The sequence below is a fragment of the Phyllobates terribilis genome, unplaced genomic scaffold, assembly GCF_046119375.1.
Source record: "Phyllobates terribilis strain yellow unplaced genomic scaffold, ASM4611937v1 Scaffold_1__5_contigs__length_1240528914, whole genome shotgun sequence".
Lineage (NCBI taxonomy): Eukaryota > Metazoa > Chordata > Amphibia > Anura > Dendrobatidae > Phyllobates > Phyllobates terribilis.
Window position 1 is genome coordinate 584,682,322 of NW_027362761.1, and position 20,395 is coordinate 584,702,716.

General features: G+C 43.8%; 1 protein-coding gene across 1 annotated transcript in view; it reads left to right on the forward strand.

Annotated features, from left to right (window-relative positions):
• SLC1A3 (solute carrier family 1 member 3) overlaps positions 1-20,395 on the forward strand; it is a 97,333-nt gene that overhangs the window by 73,379 nt on the left and 3,559 nt on the right. Inside the window, exons 4-9 of the mRNA XM_073681709.1 lie at positions 1,213-1,417; positions 7,370-7,412; positions 9,749-10,041; positions 11,218-11,451; positions 14,958-15,152; positions 17,028-17,162. Coding sequence (XP_073537810.1) covers positions 1,213-1,417; positions 7,370-7,412; positions 9,749-10,041; positions 11,218-11,451; positions 14,958-15,152; positions 17,028-17,162 — 1,105 coding nt within the window. The remainder of the gene's footprint in view (positions 1-1,212; positions 1,418-7,369; positions 7,413-9,748; positions 10,042-11,217; positions 11,452-14,957; positions 15,153-17,027; positions 17,163-20,395) is intronic.

Below are 20,395 nucleotides of genomic sequence, written 5' to 3' on the forward strand. Positions count from 1 at the left end.
GCAGTGCTGGTGTCATGTCAACAGTATTGCAGCCAATCAGTGAGTTCATGCCATCAACTCAAGCAGAACTGATTGGCTGCAGTGCTGTTCATGGGACACTCATGAAGTAGACAATAACAGACACCAGATGCAGTGCCTACGAATTAGCGATGGACCTGGGGAGGGTGAATAAAGTACAGTTTGTTTGTTTTTAAACTGAAGCTGGGAAACTCCTTTAAGCACAGTGTAATGGCTAGTCAAGGCCCACATAGATCCCAATTAGGATGGTGAAGACACGGACATATGCAGAAGAGGGTCAATGTGCAAGAATAATTTTTGGGGACCCTTAATCTCCTTTGGTTCCCTTACTACAGAGCACCCCTTTAAGACTATAAATAATTATACATCATGAAATTCATTGTCTTAGTCTCGTACACGCAATTTATCAGTAGGATCTACTTTTAAAGACTGCGGACCCTTATGTCTAAGGGCCCCTATGTAAAAGTTGGTATATTGGTACGCCTCCTCCTGCTATAAATGCAGACCATACATCTACTATGGGGCCCTTGCAGAAAAGTAGTACAGTTATAGCTATTTAGGGTGGGAAATGTGCACAGGAATCCCCTCCCCTGAGGATCTTTTTAGCAAACAAAAGTGTGGAAAAATGGACGTGGGGCATGGAAATCGAAATCAATGCAAAAATTTTTGTGATGGATTCTTAACCAAGAACCTATTTCTAAGTGGCGTAGCGTGGGGGGGGGGGGTGGCGGAGAGACGCTGGGTGCAAAATTCTTACAGGCACAAAATTTCAAAATACATTTTTTTGGGGTGCCCTGGATCTCCATGCAAGTGCCACTTTCAAATGTATCGGCAACAACATGATACTGATACAGTGGAATCCTGTGGTAGAGCATGGAACCATCGCCTCCATGCCCCAACGCTCCCCAACCTGTGGGCCACCGGCGGCTGTAGACTTACGCTCTGTTAGACATCAGCAATGACATCACTGGAATGAGAATAAACCTTATTTATATGGAGTGACACAAAGGTGGTACTCAGGGGCATCCTTACTTTTTATGAAGGTATAATTTGTTTTAAAGGGGGCACTCAAGGAGCATTATTACTGGGTTAGGCTGTAGAATACTAACTGCTGGTATCCCACACTACATCACTTACTCTTTCCATATTTCCAGGTTCAGGATACATTAAAATTACTTTTTTTTTTCTTTTTAGGCATGGCGGCACTGGACAGTAAGGCATCTGGGAAAATGGGACTCCGAGCTGTCGTTTACTACATGACAACAACGGTCATTGCTGTAATCATTGGAATTATTATCGTCATCATCATCCACCCCGGGAAGGGCAGCAAAGATAAAATGCACCGGGAGGGCAAAATCGAGCAAGTCACCGCTGCGGACGCTTTCCTTGATTTAATCAGGTGTGTTATTATTTATAAGTATCCGTATCTGGTGTCTTCTTATGTGACAGAGGAGCCTGCGAATTATGTGTTTGACCGGCTTACGTTATTTGTCCAACGTGACACTTCTTTTCGTTGCATGACTATATGCAGTATATTATGGTATATATTATATTACACTATATTATTTTGTATTAGATTATATTATATTTCCGCACATTTTAAATTGTATTATATTATTATATATTTATGTATTATACATTATATATATATATATTATTTTCTATTATACTATATTACTTTAAATATTATATTTTATATTATCCATTTTATACACTGTATAAACTATAAATAACTCTAATATATTATATATTCATATATTAAATATAATATAATCTTCTAATATTTAATATATATAATATTCTATTATATTGTATATATTTAATTCTAATATATATAAACATGTAATATATTATAATATTATAATATTCTAATATACATTTTAGATTATATGTATTGTACATTATATATATACTAACTATTGAGCCAGTTCTACGCCCGGGTGGCAAGCATTTTTATTGGCATATGGTCTCCCATGCTAGTATGTGCTGCCCCCATCCTGGTATTTGTGCTGCCCAATCCTGTTCCTCCATCCTGTTATGTGCTGCCCTCATCCCTATCCTGGTATGCATGGCATCCCTCACCCCCAATCCTGGTATGCATGGAACCCCTCACCCCTAATCCTGGCATGCATAACACACCTCACCCCCAATCCTGGTATGTATGGCACCCCTCATCCCCAATCCTGGTATGCATAGCACCCTTCACCCCCAATCTTGGTATGCATGGCTCCCTCATCCCCAATCCTGGTATGCATGGCACCCCTTGAGCCCCCATCCTGGTATGCATGGCACCCCTTGATTCCCCCATCCTGGTATGCATGGCACCCCTCATCCCCAATCCTGGTATGCATGGCGCCCCTCATCCCCAATCCTGGTATGCATGGCGCCCCTCATCCCCAATCCTGGTATGCATGGCTCCCTCATCACCAATCCTGGTATGCATGGCACCCCTCACCCCCAATCCTGGTATGCATGGCACCCCTCATCCCCAATCCTGGTATGCATGGCACTCCTCATCCCCTATCCTGGTATACATGGCACCCCTCATCCTGGTATGCATGGCTCCCTCATACCCAATCCTGGTATGCATGGTACCCCATTCCTATCCTGGTACCCCTCATCCTGGTATGCATGGCACCCCTCATTCCTCAATCCTGGTATGTATGGTACCCAATCCCTCATCCTGGTATGCATGGCTTCCTCATCCCCAATCCTGGTATGCATGGCACTCCTCATCCCTATCCTGGTATGTATGGTACCCCGCATCCCTATCCTGGTATGTATGGTACCCCTCATCCTAGTATGTATGCCGCCCCATCCCTCATCCTGGTATGCATGGTACCCCGCATCCCTATTCTGGTATGTATGGTACCCCTCATCCTGGTATACATGGCACCCCTCATCCCAATTCTGGTATGTATGGCCTCCTCATCCCTCAATCCTGGTATGCATGGTACCCTGCATTCCTATCCTGGTATGCATGGTACCCCTCATCTCTATTCTGGTATGCATGGTACCCCTCATCCTGGTATGCATGGCACCCCATCCCTCATCCTGGTATGCATGGCACCCCATCCCTCATCCTGGTATGCATGGTACCCCACATCCGTATTCTGGTATGTATGGTACCCCTCATCCTGGTATACATGGAACCCCTCATCTCAATTCTGGTATGTATGGCACCCCTCATCCTCCAATCCTGGTATGTATGGCCTCCTCATCCCCCAATTCTAATATGCATGGCACCCAACCCCTCATCCTGGTATGTATGGCACCCCTCATCCCCAATCCTGGTATGTATGGCCCCCTCATCCCTAGCCTGGTATGCATGGCACTCTTCATCCCCCAATCCTGGTATGCATGGCACCCCTCATCCCTATTCTGGTATGCATGGTACCCCTCATCCTGGTATGCATGGTACCCCTCATCCTGGTATGCATGGCACCCCATCCATCATCCTGGTATGCATGGTACCCCTCATCCCCCAATCCTGGTATGTGTGGCCCCCTCATCCCCCAATCCTGGTATGTGTGGCCCTCTCATCCCCCAATCCTGGTATGTGTGGCCCCCTCATCCCCCAATCCTGGTATGCGTGGCCCCCTCACCCCCAATCCTGCTATGCATGGGCCTCTCACCCCCCAATCCTGGTATGCATGGGCCCCTCACCCCCCCAATCCTGGTATACATGGGCCCCTCACCCCCCAATCCTGGTATGTGTGGCCACCTCACTCCCCAATCCTGGTATGTGTGGCCACCTCACTCCCCAATCCTGGTATGTATGGCCCCCTCACCCCCCAATCCTGGTATGTGTCGCCCCCTCATCCCTTTCACGCTGCACACATACAAAAAAAAACACTTATACTCACCTTTCTTCCCTGTGTTCCAGTGCCGCTGTGTCCTGTTCTGCCGGAGGCCGGGGGAGGAGTGTGGTGCCGGAGTACACGCGTGCCAATACCGCGCTGTCCGGCGCCATTTTGCTGAAGACACACTGCAAATGTGTCTTCAGTAAAATGGCACCGGATAGCGCTATGCGCATGCGCCGACTCTGGCGCCTTCACTCTTGCCCCGGTCTTCGGCCAGAAGAGAGGCGCCGCAGCAACGCTCCTCCCAGTCAGGTAAGTATGGCACCGGAGATTGCGGTATGCGTTCAGCGTCTACGCATACCGCGATCTCCGGCGCCATACACACTCCTCTTACCTGTAACGGCTCCATGCGTTCTTCTGTCTGGAGCCAGACTGCGCGTCGCGCATGCGCAGTCTACAGAGACTTCAGACAGAGGGACGCTTGCAGCGTTATATTATAGATTATTTTCTATTATACTATGCTATATTAAATATTATATTTTATATTATTTATTTTTATATATAAATACACTGTGTTCCAAATTAATATGCAAATAATATTTTCTCAGATTTTCCAAAATTACCTATATGAATTGCAGTCATTGTAATTTTCCAGTCAAATAACTATTAGAGTACAATTGAAAGGTTTTTGTACAAACTGCCTATGATAACAGTATATTTAAAAAAAAATAAAAAACTCAAACTGCACTCAAAATGCATGTTCCAAATTATTATGCACATCAGAGTTTTCAACCTTTTCATTTTAATAAAGAACAAAAAAAATGGTCAATTTTGAAATTATAAGCATTAGCAGGTTATTACAAACTGAAATCAAACAGTTTTCAACTCAAAACTTTATTCTAGGTGATGTCACATTTGCACATAGGACCGCTTGTTCGAAAGGAGCTTCTGAACTCTCTCGTCCATTGAATTTGTCAAGTTTTGGATGGTTTCTGCTTTAATTGTTTTGCATGAGGACAGAATACCCTCCCAGAGCTGTTGCTTAGATGTGAACTGCCTCCCGCCATCATAGACACTCCTTTTGATGATGCTCCTGAGGTTCTCAATGGGGTTGAGGTCAGGGGAGCATGGGTGCCACACCATAAGTTTGTCCCCTTTTATGCCCATAGCAGCCAGAGATGCAGATGTGTTATGTGCAGCATGAGACGGGGCATTATCATGCATGAAAATGATCTTGCTGCAGAATGCACGGTTCTTCTTCTTGAACCATGGAAGGAAGTGCTGTTTGAGAAACTCAACATACATTATGGAGTTCATCTTTACCCCTTCAGGGATCCTAAAAGGGCCGACAATCTCTCTCCCCATGATTCCAGCCCAAAACATTACTCCACCTCCTCCTTGTTAGCGCCGTAGCCGTGTTTGCATGGGGTGTCCATCAACCAGCCATCCTCCACTCCATCCATCTGGACCATCGAGATCATTTTTGTTCTTTATTAAAATGAAAAGGTTGAAAACTCTGCTGTGCATAATAATTTGGAACATGCATTTTGAGTGCAGTTTGAGTTTTTTATTTTTTTAAAAATATACTGTTATCATAGGTTTGTACAAAAACCTTTCAATTGTACTCTAATAGTTATTTGACTGGAAAATTACAATGACTGCAATTCATATAGGTAATTTGGGAAAATCTGAGAAAATATTATTTGCATAATAATTTGGAACACAGTGTAATATAAATAAATCTAATATATTTATATATTATATATAATATTCTAATATGTTGTATATATTTATATATTATAGTATACTGTATATATAAAATATATTATATGTATTTTTCATTATATATATATTATTTTGTATTATGCCATACTATATTAAATATTATATTTATATTATCTATTTTATATATAAAATAATATAAATATAAAAAATAGTATGAATAAATATAATATATTATACACACGTGGTCAAAATTGTTGGTACCCCTCGTTTAATGAAAGAAAAATCCACAATGGTCATGTTTGGTTACATGGTGTGTACCACACTCAACATGGACCAGAGGAAGCAAAGGAAAGAGTTGTCTCAGGAGATTAGAAAGACAATTATAGACAAGCATGTTAAAGGTAAAGGTTATACGACCATCTCCAAGCAGCCTGATGTTCCTGTGACTACAGTTGCACATATTATTCAGAAATTTAAGATCCATGGGACTGTAGCCAACCTCCCTGGACGTGGCCGCAGGAGGAAAATTGATGACAAATCAAAGAGACAGATAATACGAATGGTAACAAAAGAGCCCAGGATAACTTCTAAAGAGATTAAAGGTGAAATTCAAGCTCAAGGAACATCACTATCAGATCGCACCATCCGTTGTTGTTTGATCCAAAGTGGACTTCATGGGAGACGACCAAGGAGAACACCATTGTTGAAAAAAAAATCATAAAAAAGCCAGACTGGAATTTGCCAAACTACATGTTGACAAGTCACAAAGCTTCTGGGAGAATGTCCTATGGACAGATGAGACAAAAATGGAAGTTTTTGGCAAGGCACATCAGCTCTATGTTCACAGACGGAAAAATTAAGCATATCAAGAAAAGAACACTGTCCCTACTGTGAAACATGGTGGAGGCTCTGTTCTGTCTCTATGTTCTGGGGCTGCTTTACTGCATCTGGCATAGGGTGTCTTTAATCTGTGCAGGGTACAATGAAATCTCAAGACTGTCAAGGGATTCTAGAGAGAAATGTGCTGCCCAGTGTCAGAAAGCTTGGTCTCAGTCGCAGTTCATGGGTCTTGCAACAGGATAATGACCCAAAACACACAGCTAAAAACACCCAAGAATGGCTAAGAGGAAAACATTGGACTATTCTGAAGTGGCCTACTATGACCCCTGACCTAAATCCTATTGAGCATCATGGGAAAGAGCTGAAACATGGCGTCTGGAAAAGGCAACCTTCACACACGAGACAACTGGAGCAGTTTGCTCATGAGGAGTCGGCCAAAAGACCTGTCGAGAGGTGCAAAAGTCTCATTGACAGTTACAAGAATCGTTTGATTGCAGTGATCGCCTCAAAAGGTTGTTCAACAAAATATTAAGTTAAGAAGAACCATCATTTCTGTCCAGGCCGATTTCATCAGTTTAATTTTTTTTTAAATTCTGTGGAAGCAGAGAAGCAATGTCTGACTTTCATTTGTTCATTTTCATCGATTTTTAATTTATTATTACTTTTGTCATCTTCAAGTTATTTCTGTGACCATTGTGGGTTTTTCTTTCATTAAACGAGGGGTACCAACAATTTTGACCACGTGTGTTTATTATATATGTAATATTCTAATATACATAAAATATACATATAATATATTAGAATATTACATTATAAATTTTATGTTATACGATATGACATAAAATTGCATTATATTGTAAATTATGTTACATAAAATTCTTGGATGATATTATACATATTATAACATTATTTTGCTTATTTATAACAGTTTTGTTCTATGGGTTTTGTAACCTTCTTTCTCTATTTTATCTCCTTTCTGACAGAAATATGTTCCCTCCCAATATGGTGGAGGCCTGCTTCAAACAGGTACGAGATCCATAATGACGTCTAAACATTATATTTGTGGCGTATTACAGTTATCGTAATAATAGCTGTTTATATTTACTATATACTATTTATATACTATATTTATTGTTGGAAATTGAGTGATAATCCCCATATTGCATAATGGCGGCCATATTGGTTGTCACCGAGACGCAGACATAACACACAAATGTAAAGGGTTATAACATAGTTTGTGTACACAGCTCCTGTGCAGAGCTATGTGTCATCCTAATGGCTCCACTTAAACAATGGAGACGAGCACAGAGCAAATGAATTAATCTTTTACTGAACACCATGGTGTCACACATTGTAATTTGGTTACTGTCACTTTAAATGCGTGATGGCTTCAGTACCGCAACGAGAGATTATACAAGAGCGATGTACAGAAAGCAAACTGAGCAGACACAGAACAAATCCAGCAATGGTCTGCTCTCATCACAAACACTGGGGCAGATGTTTGGAAACGGACTATTATAAAAGCCATAGAGGTTGCCCATGGCAACCAATCACAGCACAGCTTTCATGCTATCGGAGCTGTTTAAAAAATTAAAGCTGCGCTGTGATTGGTGTTTTGGGCAACATGGAAAGATTTACTTTTAGATAGTTTTGATAAACAAGGGCCACTGTCTCCCAGGACTCAACCTCACCTCCTGCATCATGGAGGCGTCCTGACACATGGGGGTCTATCTGTTCTCCCGGTCCCTGCTCTCTAGGGCTTCTGTTCTTTATGTTACTGAATCTGCACCTCAAGGGTTCTTGGACCTTTGGAGAAGATCTAAAGGGGACCACCCTTTAGATCTTCTCCATTTATACTTGTACTAACACTTGGGCTGCCAAACACTTAAGCCCTGACTCTCAATGGCTTCAGCTCGCACTCCCCCCTTCCACTGTCTACTCCACAGACCACTCTTTAGTTCACATCACAGGTCGCCAGGGCAACCTGTGCAGACTCAACTGGACCCATGATGACTCTTCCAAACCCTCTTCAGGATCGGACTACAGTCTCCCCGGGTTAGGGTCTCCTATCTATTCCCACAGTCTCTGTAGACTCTAAAGAGCTAAGCACACAGGCCCATGATACACTTCAGCCATTAGCGCTTAGGTGTCGCCCTTGCAGACCTTCTTTCCTTACAGCCCTAGACCACCATCATCATCATCCATGCTGTGACTCACTTACCTGGCCTTACATAGCCGAGGGGCCAAACTACTTTTAGTTTCTGAGGTCTGTTCACATCTGATCAGGCATGTCTCCTGACCTCTGGTCCACCATTTCCACACCAGCAACCTTTCAGCCATCCTCCACATAGAAATCTTGGGTCTTCATCGTGAAGTTCTGAACTGGTGGGCTCCTGCCTGCCATTGATTAACACATTATGTTCCCACAATCGCGTCTCTGATGCCCAGCTGGTGAAATAGGATAGGAGGGCCCAAATACCTGTCTAACCATTTAGATGCCATGGTCATTGTTCACAATGGCATCTAAGTGGTATACTACTACAATCAAAGCTTACAGTTACTGGCAGATGTCTGCTGTGCCAAACGGTCAGCACCTGCCTGATATGGAGCAGGCTCAGTACATGAGCCCGCTCCATAAATATCCTCCATTTCTGCCTTTTGGCACTACCACCACTCCTTCTCATGGGCTCCATATTGGTTACTTGGCTTGCCACCATTGGTGGTATGTGACTTTCCACTACCTAAGCACAGAAGGATTCACTTGTTTTACTAGGTGACCAAAGTCTTCATCTATCAGAGTATCTTCTCTCCATTTCCCAGGTTGCCCCATGAGCTTCCTGGACCCAGTCAGTCCACCATATATACCCTGTGACTGTCACCCAGAAGTCCTTAATCCACCAACACACACATCATAACCATACAGCACAGTGGACCATCTTCCTTCACAACCTGCAAATAAAATCCCATAAATATGGATATACCGTATACATGGATGTACAAGGTGCAAATAAATAGACTCTGGGGTACTCTCTCAGTGAACTCACAGTCTTAGAGAAGCATGCAACAAAATCTGCAGCAAATGTGTTTTTTTGTTTTTCACCTTAGCGAAAAGTATCAGATTCAGACTACACAATGCTTGTGGTCTGTAACCATGGAGACATATAGGTCTGCATACATGCTATAAACTCAAAACGGTAGTTAATTTTTTTTACTAATATTTTTTGCAAAGTAACTTCTTTTTTTTTTTTTTTAGACATATTGGAACAGAAGTCCTGATTTATGACTATAATTCAAAAGATTAGAACTTACTCTTATTTTTATGACTTTTTATGAGTACAACTTTACATTTTTTTCTTATTTAGTTCAAGACGAACTATGAGAAGAAACAGTTCAGGATTCCTGTACCTGAAAATGAAACTTTGTTGGCTTCAGTCATGAACAATGTATCGGAGGCCATGGAGTCATTAACCAAATTTCGGGAGGAGATGGTGCCCGTTCCGGGAGCGGTGAATGGCGTCAATGCGCTGGGACTTGTGGTGTTCTCGATGTGCTTTGGTCTGGTGATTGGAAACATGAAAGAACAAGGCAAAGCCTTAAAGGATTTCTTTGACAGCCTCAATGAGGCCATTATGAGATTGGTTGCAGTGATTATGTGGTGAGTATCCATGTATTGATGATACCTGTGGCCGCACAGACATAGCAGAGACGTGTGCACGGACATTAGGGGGCGCACAGGTTGCACTTTCTTTATGAGCAATCCTATGGTGTGATCTCTTAGGGTGGATATACATATGCATTTACTGCAGAATTTCGTGGCATGTTCCCCTCTGAAAATCTGCAACAATTAACATTACAATACATGAGTGGGATTTTCAAAATCACAAGTACAAGTATTACAAAAAAAGTGCAGATTTAAAGGGGTTGTCCTGTTACAACTAATTTTAGCCCATAGGCTATAAAATAATAAACTGAGCTTTGCTTACACTCCTCGGGTCAAGAGCTGTACTGGTCTTTGTAAGTCAATATCAGCGCTGTGGCCAATCACTGAGCTCAGTGACTGGAGCTGTCTACATCAGCAGAGCCGTGAAGTCAGTGATTAGCTGCAGCGTTGTGGACGTTACTTCACCACTGCAGTTTGTACACAATCAACAGAGCAGCGGTTAAAGGTCGGCGCTGGATCCAGGGAGGGTATGTAAAGCTCAGTTTGTCATCTATACATTGCTGAGCCTTTGGGGGGAGAGAAAGAATATTTTCCAGATCAAAAGTTCGGGTCCCCTTTGTTTTCAATGGGATTTGGGTTCTAGTTCAAGTTCGGGTACAGTTCTAGTACCTTAACCAAACTTTGGAATAAAGTTTGGGTCAGTACCAGAACCCGAACTTCCATGGGTCTACTCAACCCTACCCAGGACCACTCAGGAATGCCCCCAAAATGCTCAAAAACGGCCAAAGAACACTCAATTTTGGTGGGGCCACTAACGCTATGTCCCTTTTCTGCAGTTCAGATTTCCAAGAAGTATTTATTACTAATTACTAATATTTTTTTATTGAATACTCCATACATGGTAAATCTCCAACAACATCCAAGCGATGGCCTGTCTTGAAGCATTACGGGAATCATCGCTTATGATAGGTTTCTTACATAGAGGCGGTGAGTAAAAAAAGGTATAGCGTGGGCATAGTCTTAAAAAGGATATAGATTTTTTGTTTGCACATTACACACAATGCATGCAGTGTCCCCCTGGAAGGGTTTGCCTAAAAGTCGACTAGTATAAATGTATATCGTGACATCATGCTTTATCGTGTATTTGACATATGTTGACTTTGTTCCTAGGTATGCCCCCATAGGAATCCTCTTTTTGATTGCTGGGAAGATTGCAGAAATGGAAGACATGGGGGTGGTCGGAGGGCAGCTTGGCATGTACACCATCACTGTAATTATAGGGCTTCTTATCCACGCCATCGTCGTCCTTCCTCTGCTTTACTTCCTTGTCACTCGTAAAAACCCTTGGGTGTTCATCGGAGGATTGCTGCAAGCCTTGATTACAGCCCTGGGAACTTCCTCAAGGTAATCCCTCATCCAAACATAATTGTCATCCACTCATACTCCTGTCCCCCTAATAGCAAAGTGCTATGGAAGTATATGGTGTAAGCAGGACCCTATGAAACCCACAAATGTTGCATATCTTCCCATGTACGTAGTGATCCAAAACAAGGGTCAGCGGTTGCCCACTTTCACGTAGTTCCTACGTTTTGCAGAAAGCTGACAGAAAGAAACAGGTGGGGTCATATAAAGGGTCATTCCCAACATTAAAAGTTATTACCAATTTCCAGGATAACTTTCTGATTGGTGGGGCTTCCAGCTGCAAGGATCCCCACCCATCCTGAGAACGGTGTCCTAACATGCCACGAATGTACACCACCGCTACTTGCTTGAGAACACCGAGTACAGCGTTTGGCAATCTCCCGCAGTACCATAAAGAGTGGCATGGGCGGCCGGTCACCTCTCCATTTCAATGGGGTCCATTATTTGGATCAGTAGGGTTCTGACCGCTAGAATTAGTAAATTAAGTGATAGCCCTCAAAGTCGGTTTCCAACTCAACGTGAGTTCCACCTCTCCTGCTTGGCCTAATACTGGTGTCATAGACTGTGTGGTTATATGCTGTATAATGCAGAGCAGTGGTGTAACTAGAGTCTGATGGGCCCCAGTGTTAAATTTGGATCTGCCCCCCCCGCATGTTGGTCAGATGTATGGGCCCCTGTAGTTGTCTAATTCCTATAGGGACATACGAGTTGCCCCCTTTTCTCCATTACGTTGCAATGTCCCACATCCTGGGCCCCTTCCAGGTATATATACCCCCCCCCCATCATGTCCCTTTCCTGTATATGTGTCCCCCATCCTGATATATGTTCCTTATCCTAGTATATGTGCCCCATCCTGGTATATGTCCCCCATTCTGGTATATGTCCCCCATTCTGGTATATGTCCCCCATCCTGATATATGTTCCTCATCCTGGTATATGTGCCCCATCCTGGTATACAGTACAGACCAAAAGTTTGGACACACCTTCTCATTTAAAGATTTTTCTATGAAAATTGTACATTCACACTGAAGGCATCGAAACTATGAATTAACACATGTGGAATTATATACTTAACAGAAAGTGTGAAACAACTGAAAATATGTCTTATATTCTAGATTCTTCAAAGTAGCCACCTTTTGCTTTGATGACTGCTTTGCACACTCTTGGCATTCTCTTGATGAGCTTCAAGAGGTAGTCACCGGAAATGGTCTTCACTTCACAGGTGTGCCCTGTCAGGTTTAAGTGGGATTTCTTGCCTTATAAATGGGGTTAGGACCATCAGTTGTGTTGTGCAGAAGTCTGGTGGATACACAGCTGATAGTCCTACTGAATAGACTGTTAGAATTTGTATTATGGCAAGAAAAAAGCAGCTAAGTAAAGAAAAATGAGTGGCCATCATTACTTTAAGAAATGAAGGTCAGTCAGTCCGAAAAATTGGGAAAACTTTGAAAGTGTCCCCAAGTGCAGTTGAAAAAACCATCAAGCGCTACAAAGAAACTGGCTCACATGAGGTCCAGCCCCAGGAAAGGAAGACCAAGAGTCACCTCTGCTTCTGAGGATAAGTTTATCCGAGTCACCAGCCTCAGAAATCGCAGGTTAACAGCAGCTCAGATTAGAGACCAGGTCAATGCCACACAGAGTTCTAGCAGCAGACACATCTCTACAACAACTGTTAAGAGGAGACTTTGTGCAGCAGACCTTCATGGTAAAATAGCTGCTAGGAAACCACTGCTAAGGACAGGCAACAAGCAGAAGAGACTTGTTTGGGCTAAAGAACACAAGGAATGGACATTAGATCAGTGGAAATCTGTGCTTTGGTGACTCTGATGAGTCCAAATTTGAGGTCTTTGGTTCCAACCACCGTGTCTTTGTGCGACACAGAAAAGGTGAACGGATGGACTCTACATGTCTGGTTCCCAACGTGAAGCATGGAGGAGGAGGTGTGATGGTGTGGGGGTGCTTTGCTGGTGACACTGTTGGGGATTTATTAAAAATTGAAGGCATACTGAACCAGCATGGCTACCACAGCATCTTGCAGCGGCATGCTATTCCATCCGGATTGCGTTTAGTTGGACCATCATTTATTTTTCAACAGGACAATGACCCCAAACACACCTCCAGGCTGTGTAAGGGCTATTTGACCAAGGAGGAGAGTGATGGGGTGCTACGCCAGATGACCTGGCCTCCACAGTCACCAGACCTGAACCCAATCGAGATGGTTTGGGGTGAGCTGGACCACAGAGTGAAGGCAAAAGGGTCAACAAGTGCTAAGCATCTCTGGGAACGCCTTCAAGATTGTTGGAAGACCATTTCCGGTGACTACCTCTTGAAGCTCATCAAGAGAATGCCAAGAGTGTGCAAAGCAGTCATCAAAGCAAAAGGTGGCTACTTTGAAGAACCTAGAATATAAGACATATTTTCAGTTGTTTCACACTTTTTTGTTAAGTATATAATTCCACATGTGTTAATTCATAGTTTTGATGCCTTCAGTGTGAATGTACAATTTTCATAGTCATGAAAATACAGAAAAATCTTTAAATGAGAAGGTGTGTCCAAACTTTTGGTCTGTACTGTATGTCCACTATCTTGGTACATGTCCCCCACCATGGTATATGTCCCCCATTCTGGTATATTTCCTCCATCCTGGTATATGTGCCCCACCCTGGTATATGTTCCCCATCCTGGTATATGTCCACTATCCTGGTACATGTCCACTATCCTGGTACATGTCCCCCACCGTGGTATATGTCCCCCCTTCTGTCGGCGTTGCTGTTGTTTAATTCATAGAAAAAAAAAAACAATTAATGTTCCTACTCACCTTCCCTCTGCTCCCCCCGCTGCACGGTATCCTCTTCCGAAGCCGGCAGCTGACTTCAGCGTGCAAGTGACGAGAGAGCATGAGGTCACTGCCATGCGCCACCAGTCATGTGCATGCCGACGTCAGCTGCTGGCTTCTGATTGGGCGGTAGCATGTATTACAGTGCATGGACCCGGAGAGTTTGTGTGCTGCAATACACATCCAGCTAAAGTAGGGACTGTCGTCAGCGGACCCCTCACCCTCATGGGCGCAGTCACGGTGACGACCGCTGTGACCGCAGTTGTTATGCAACTGATACAGGGGTATGAGTCAAATCCAGGTCCTGGTGTCTGAAGGGGCCCAAAGAACCCTCCACTACCTAAGAAGACACCAGAACTATAAATGTGACGTGGTAGATTGTACATTGTACTGATTCTGCACTGGGCCCAGGAGTTTCAAGTGATGGCACAGCCGTCCTCAGTACCAAATGACGGTACCACGGTGAGCTGTGCGCTTCTGATCCAGCCTAAAGCCTACAAAACAAGGTCTAAACCAAGTAGCGAGTCTTAGGCTTCTCTGTCACTGGCGCGGAAGCAGACTGTAGCAGGAGAAACCTGAACCACTTTCCTCCTTATCACCATGCTTTGCTGTTCGTCTCACATCCTCTGTTTTGTTTTGTATTTTTTTGCAGCTCCGCAACTTTACCGATTACATTCAAGTGTCTGGAAGAAAACAATAAAGTGGATAAAAGGGTGACCCGATTTGTGCTACCAGTAGGAGCTACAATCAATATGGACGGCACCGCCCTCTATGAAGCCCTGGCTGCTATTTTCATTGCTCAAGTCAACAATTATGACCTTAATTTTGGGCAGATTATTACAATAAGGTAATTGATTCCATTCTTACAACAGCCGGAGCTGCTTCACAGCTGCATTTACAATTCTGCAGACTTCAGAGCAGAAATCTTCTAGGATTCTCTGCAAACATGCCAAATGTAATTGATAACCCGATTTTAACCAATATATAGCCGCATCCACCCAAGGATGCCCTCTATGACATGCAAGCAGCTTATGTCAGATCTTTCTCTTTTAAGCAGTACGGAATTGTGCTGCTTATGTAAGAATTGCAGAACTTAAAATAACTACAGTTGGTCAAGCATTGTGGAAGCTTTTGTCTTTTTCTGTTATACCAACACAAAGTAGCAAGTATTTGTGATGTGTAAAGGAAATGATCCAGGTTTTCTAAATATTTTAAAAAATATAAATCTGAAAATTGTGACATACATTTGTATTCAGCCCCCTGTAGTCTGATACCCCTTAATAAAATTCGGAGTGACCAATCGCCTTCAGAAGTCACATAATTAGTACATTGAGTCCACCTGTGTGTGATTTATTCTCAGTATAACTATAGATGTTCTGTGAAAGCCTAAAAGGTTTGTCTGAGCACATTATGGATCAACAGCATCAAGAATACCAAGGAGCCCACCAGACAGGTCAGGGATAAAGTTGTGGAAAAAAATAAAGCAGGGTTAGGTTCTAAAAAAAATAGCCAAAGCTCTGAACATCTCACGGAGCACTGTCCAATCTATCATCCAAAAATGGAAGGAGTATGGCACAACTGCATACCTACCAAGACATGGCTGTCCACCTAGTCTGACATCCCAAGCAAGGAGAGCTCTAAATAGAGAAGCAGCCAAGAGGTCTTTGGTCACTCTGGAGGAGCTGCAGAGATCCACAGCTCAGGTGGGAGAATCTGTCTGCAGGACAACTATTAGTCGTATACTCCACAAATCTGTGTTTCGTGGAAGTGACAAGAAGTAAGACATTTTTTAAAGCAAGCCATAAAAAGTCCTGTTTGCTATTTGCAAAAAAGCCATATAGGGGACACAGAAGCATGGAAGAAGGGGCTTTGGTCAGGTTAGTCAGGTGACTAAAAGAAAACTTCTTGGGCTAAATGCAAAATACAAAGTGTGGCAGAAAACTAACACTGCACATTACCCTGAAAACACCATCCCCACCGTCACAATGTTGGTGGCAGCATCATGCTGTGGAGCTGAATTTCTTCAGCAGGGACAGGGAAGCTAGTCATAGTTGATGGGAAGATGGATGGAGCATAATACAGGGCAATTTTGGATGAAAACATATTAGAGGCTGCAAAAGATATTAGCCTGGGGTGTAGGTTCATCATCCAGCAGGACAATGACCCTAAACATCCTGCCAGAGCTACAATGGAGGGTTTAGATCAAAGCATATTCATGTGTGTGAATGGCCTGGTCACACTCCAGACCGAAATCCCAGAGAATCTGTGACAAGATGTGAAAATTGCTGTTCACAGACGTCTCCATCCAATCTCACTGAGAGCGAGTGTGCAAAGAAGGAGGGGAAAAATGTCATCTCTAGATGTGAAAAGCTGGAGAGACAGACCCCAAAAGACCCCAGCAGTAACTGCAGCGAAAGGTGGTTCTACAAAGTTTTGGCACAGGGGGGCTGAATACAAAAGTACGTCACAATTTTCAGATTTATATTTTTTAAGTAATTAGAAAACCATGAATTATTTCCTTTATACTTCACAAATACTTGCTACTTTGTGTTGGTAATTCATATAAAATCCCAATAAAATACATTTAGGTTTGTGGGTGTAACTTGAAAAATGTGGAAAAGTTCAATGGTATGAAGACTTTTTCAAAGCACTGTACATGAACTATTTTTGGAATTTCTGACAATTTTCTCAATATGTAATATAACCTGTTTTCTATTTGTAGTATCACAGCCACAGCTGCAAGTATTGGAGCCGCCGGGATCCCACAAGCCGGTCTTGTCACCATGGTTATTGTGCTGACATCGGTGGGATTGCCAACAGAAGACATCACATTGATCATTGCAGTTGATTGGTTTTTGTAAGTATTTACCAAAATTTTATATGCGGGACAAATTTGATGGTTTTGTCATTTTGGAAGGCTACAATTAGGTTCTTATCAAGCCTCTGAGATATCTATCAAATATTTGTTCTAGGGTCTCCTTTACTCTAATACATGTAAATTTAAAAAAAAAGTAAACAATTTTGCAAATATTTTATTTGTATTAAAAATCTCCTGTTATTGGGTGTCTACTGCTCATTGCAGACCTATATGTCGCCATAGTAACAGACTACAAACAGTCTCTGTGTAGTCTGATCCTGCAGTCATAGAAGCTTCCATCTGGCCCTTACTGCTCACTTTTACTTTTCATAGGTTATAAAGAAAAGGAGGTGGTGGAAGTGGAGTGTAACACCTGTGTGGACGTCTCTGCAGAGACGCCAAGATACTCACTGCCCTGGCTGCTCTGCTGCTTCCGCCGCGGCTCCTGTGCATCAGGGTCAGCGCGTGCTTCACACATCCTCTGGCAGCATGCTTAGGGCACGCATGCCCTTTCTGTAATTTAAAGAGACAGTGCGCGCACTCCTATTGTGCTCCCAGCCAATAGCTGGGAATGACTTAGTACTTAAGGCACCTCCACCTGTTGGGAGGTGCCTGAGCAACAATTCTAGTTAGTCAGTCTGCAAGCTACTAGCTAGTGATCAGGTCCCTGTACCAGTCAAGTTTAATCTGTTCCAGTATCAGTTCTGCTTTCCTGTTCATGTCCTGTTTGTGTGGTACCTGAACCTGAATCTGCCTCGGCTGTACCTGAATCAGAAACCGCTCTGGCGGTACCTGAATCCGAAACTGCTCCGGTGGTATCTAACCCTGAAACCGCTCCGGCGATACAAGAGCCTGAATGCCAGGTTGCCAGTACCAGTTCCGGTATTCCCATCTGAACGAGCGGTTACATCTATATCCTCTGTATACAGTCTTGCGTTTGGACTCCTAGTCCATTCTACTGTCCTGGCCCATGGGGTCAGCTGCCATGGTACAGGCACCTGTCCTCGAGTAGCATCTGGCATCCACCTGGGCCCAAATCTAACCCCACCAATAGGGGCTCTAGTGAAACTAAGTTGGGTGCTTAGTTACGCCCCTCCAGGCTCTCCCCGGTCCGTGGTGCAGTGGGTTCATGATCCACAAGAGTGACAGTTTGCTCAGGCCATGGACCCCACTGATCCCAAGACCTCTTCGCTCTCTGAGTTATTCCAAGAGCTGTTCCAGCACCATGATCTGCCGGACAAAATTCTGTCCTATCTGCGGACATCGAATACTCGTTTGAAAGCAGTGACGTCAGCCGCTCCAGTCCAAGTTGCAGCAGCTGCGCCAGTTACTGCTCAGCCTATAATTCATGGTTCAGGACATGTTCCTCGTCTGTCTGCACTGCCACATTTCGATGGGTACCCCAAGCAGTGCCATGGGTTTATTAACCAGTGTACCCTGCACTATGAACCGCTGGCCCACCAGTTCCCCCCGGATTGGGCTAAAATTGCATTCCTGATGTCTCACTTAGGAGGAGAGGCACTGCCATGGCTCAATCCCAGGCCTCCACCGCTGCTCCTGTACTTCATAGGCCTGAAATCAATAAACAGTTTTTCCTGGAAGTGGATGCTTCAGTCTCTGGGGCAGGAGCAGTTTTCACACAGAAGTCTACCACTGGGTAAATGGTCACCTGCGGTTTCTTCTCCAAGGCTTTCTCTGCTCCTGAACGTAACTACTCGATTGGCGACCAAAAGTTGCTAGCGATTAAGATGGTTCTAGGAGAGTGGCGTTACCTTCTCAAAGGAAGGGGCAGTTCATCCAGTCATTATATACACCGACCATAAGAACTTAGCTTATTTGCAGTCTGCACAGAGGCTGAATCCGCGTCAAGCTAGTTGCTCACTGTTCTTTGCCTGCTTTGACTTTGTCTTACATTTCCGGCCAGCTGACAAAAACATCAAGGTGGATCTAGGTCCTTCGTACTGACCGACCAAGAGGAGGAACCCCAACTTATCATCAAGTTTTCCAAGATGGTCACAGTGGCTCCTGCCAATTTGTCTCCGATTCCTCCAGGAAAGACTTTAGTCTCTGAATCTGATCAGAAGCGAGTTCTGCAGTGGGGGCACTCATCTAAGTTGGCAGGTCATGCCAGGCAGAAGAAGACTATGCAATTCATTTCTGAACATTATTGGTTGCCTACAACAAGAAAGGATATTCTGGAGTATGTTTCTGCCTGTCCCTCCTGTGCTCGAAACAAGACTCCTAAGCATCTGCCTTCCAGGCGGCTGCTACCACTTCCTGCTCCCTCAGCTCCCTGGCAGCACATCGCAATGGACTTCATTACGGACCTCCCTGTGTACTCCGGTTGCTCTGTCATCTGGTAGACTGTTTTTGAAGACGGCTCATTTCACTCCATTGCCTGGTTTCCCATCTGCTGCCGAGCTCGCCGAGAGATTTATACAGCACATCTTCCGTCTTCATGGGTTTCCGCTCCACATTATGTGTGACAGGGGCATCCAGTTTACATCCAAGTTCTGGAGAGCTACCTGTGAACTCTTGAATGTGATCTTGGACTTTTCCTCTGCATAGCATCCTCAGTACAATGGTCAGGTGGAGCAAGTCAACCAGATCCTGTATAACTTCCTGTGGCATTTTACGAATGTGAATCACGACGACTGGGTCAAGCTGTTACCTTGGGCGGAGTTTTCATATAATAATCATGTCAGCGAGTCCTCCGCGAAGTCACAATTTTTCTTCGTTTATGGTCGTCAGCCTGGTATTCCTCTTCCGTTATCGACTGCTTCTGGTGTTCCTGCAGCCGATGCTCTCACTGAAGAATTTTCCAGGAGGGATACCAAAGCCACTCTGGAGAGGTCTTCCGAACAGATGAAAAGACATGCCGACAAGAGACGTCTGGATCCACCGACCTTCCTTCCTCGAGATAAGGTGTGGCTCTTGTCTAAATATATCTGCCTGAACATGCAGTCTTACAAGTTTGGTCCGTGCTTCATCGGTCCATTCGAGGTCCTAAAGCAGATCATCGCGGTATCTTACAAATTGAAGCTCAAGGCTTCATTACGCGTGCCCAACTCCTTCCATGTATCTTTCCTTAAGCCTGTCATCTTAAGTCCCTATTTTGAGGATCCGGGTACCACTCCTGCTCCAGTCAGTGCTGAAGATTTCTTCGATGTTGAGAACATCTTGGCCACGAAAAAGGTGAGAGGGAGAACCTTTTTTCTTGTGGATTTGAAGGG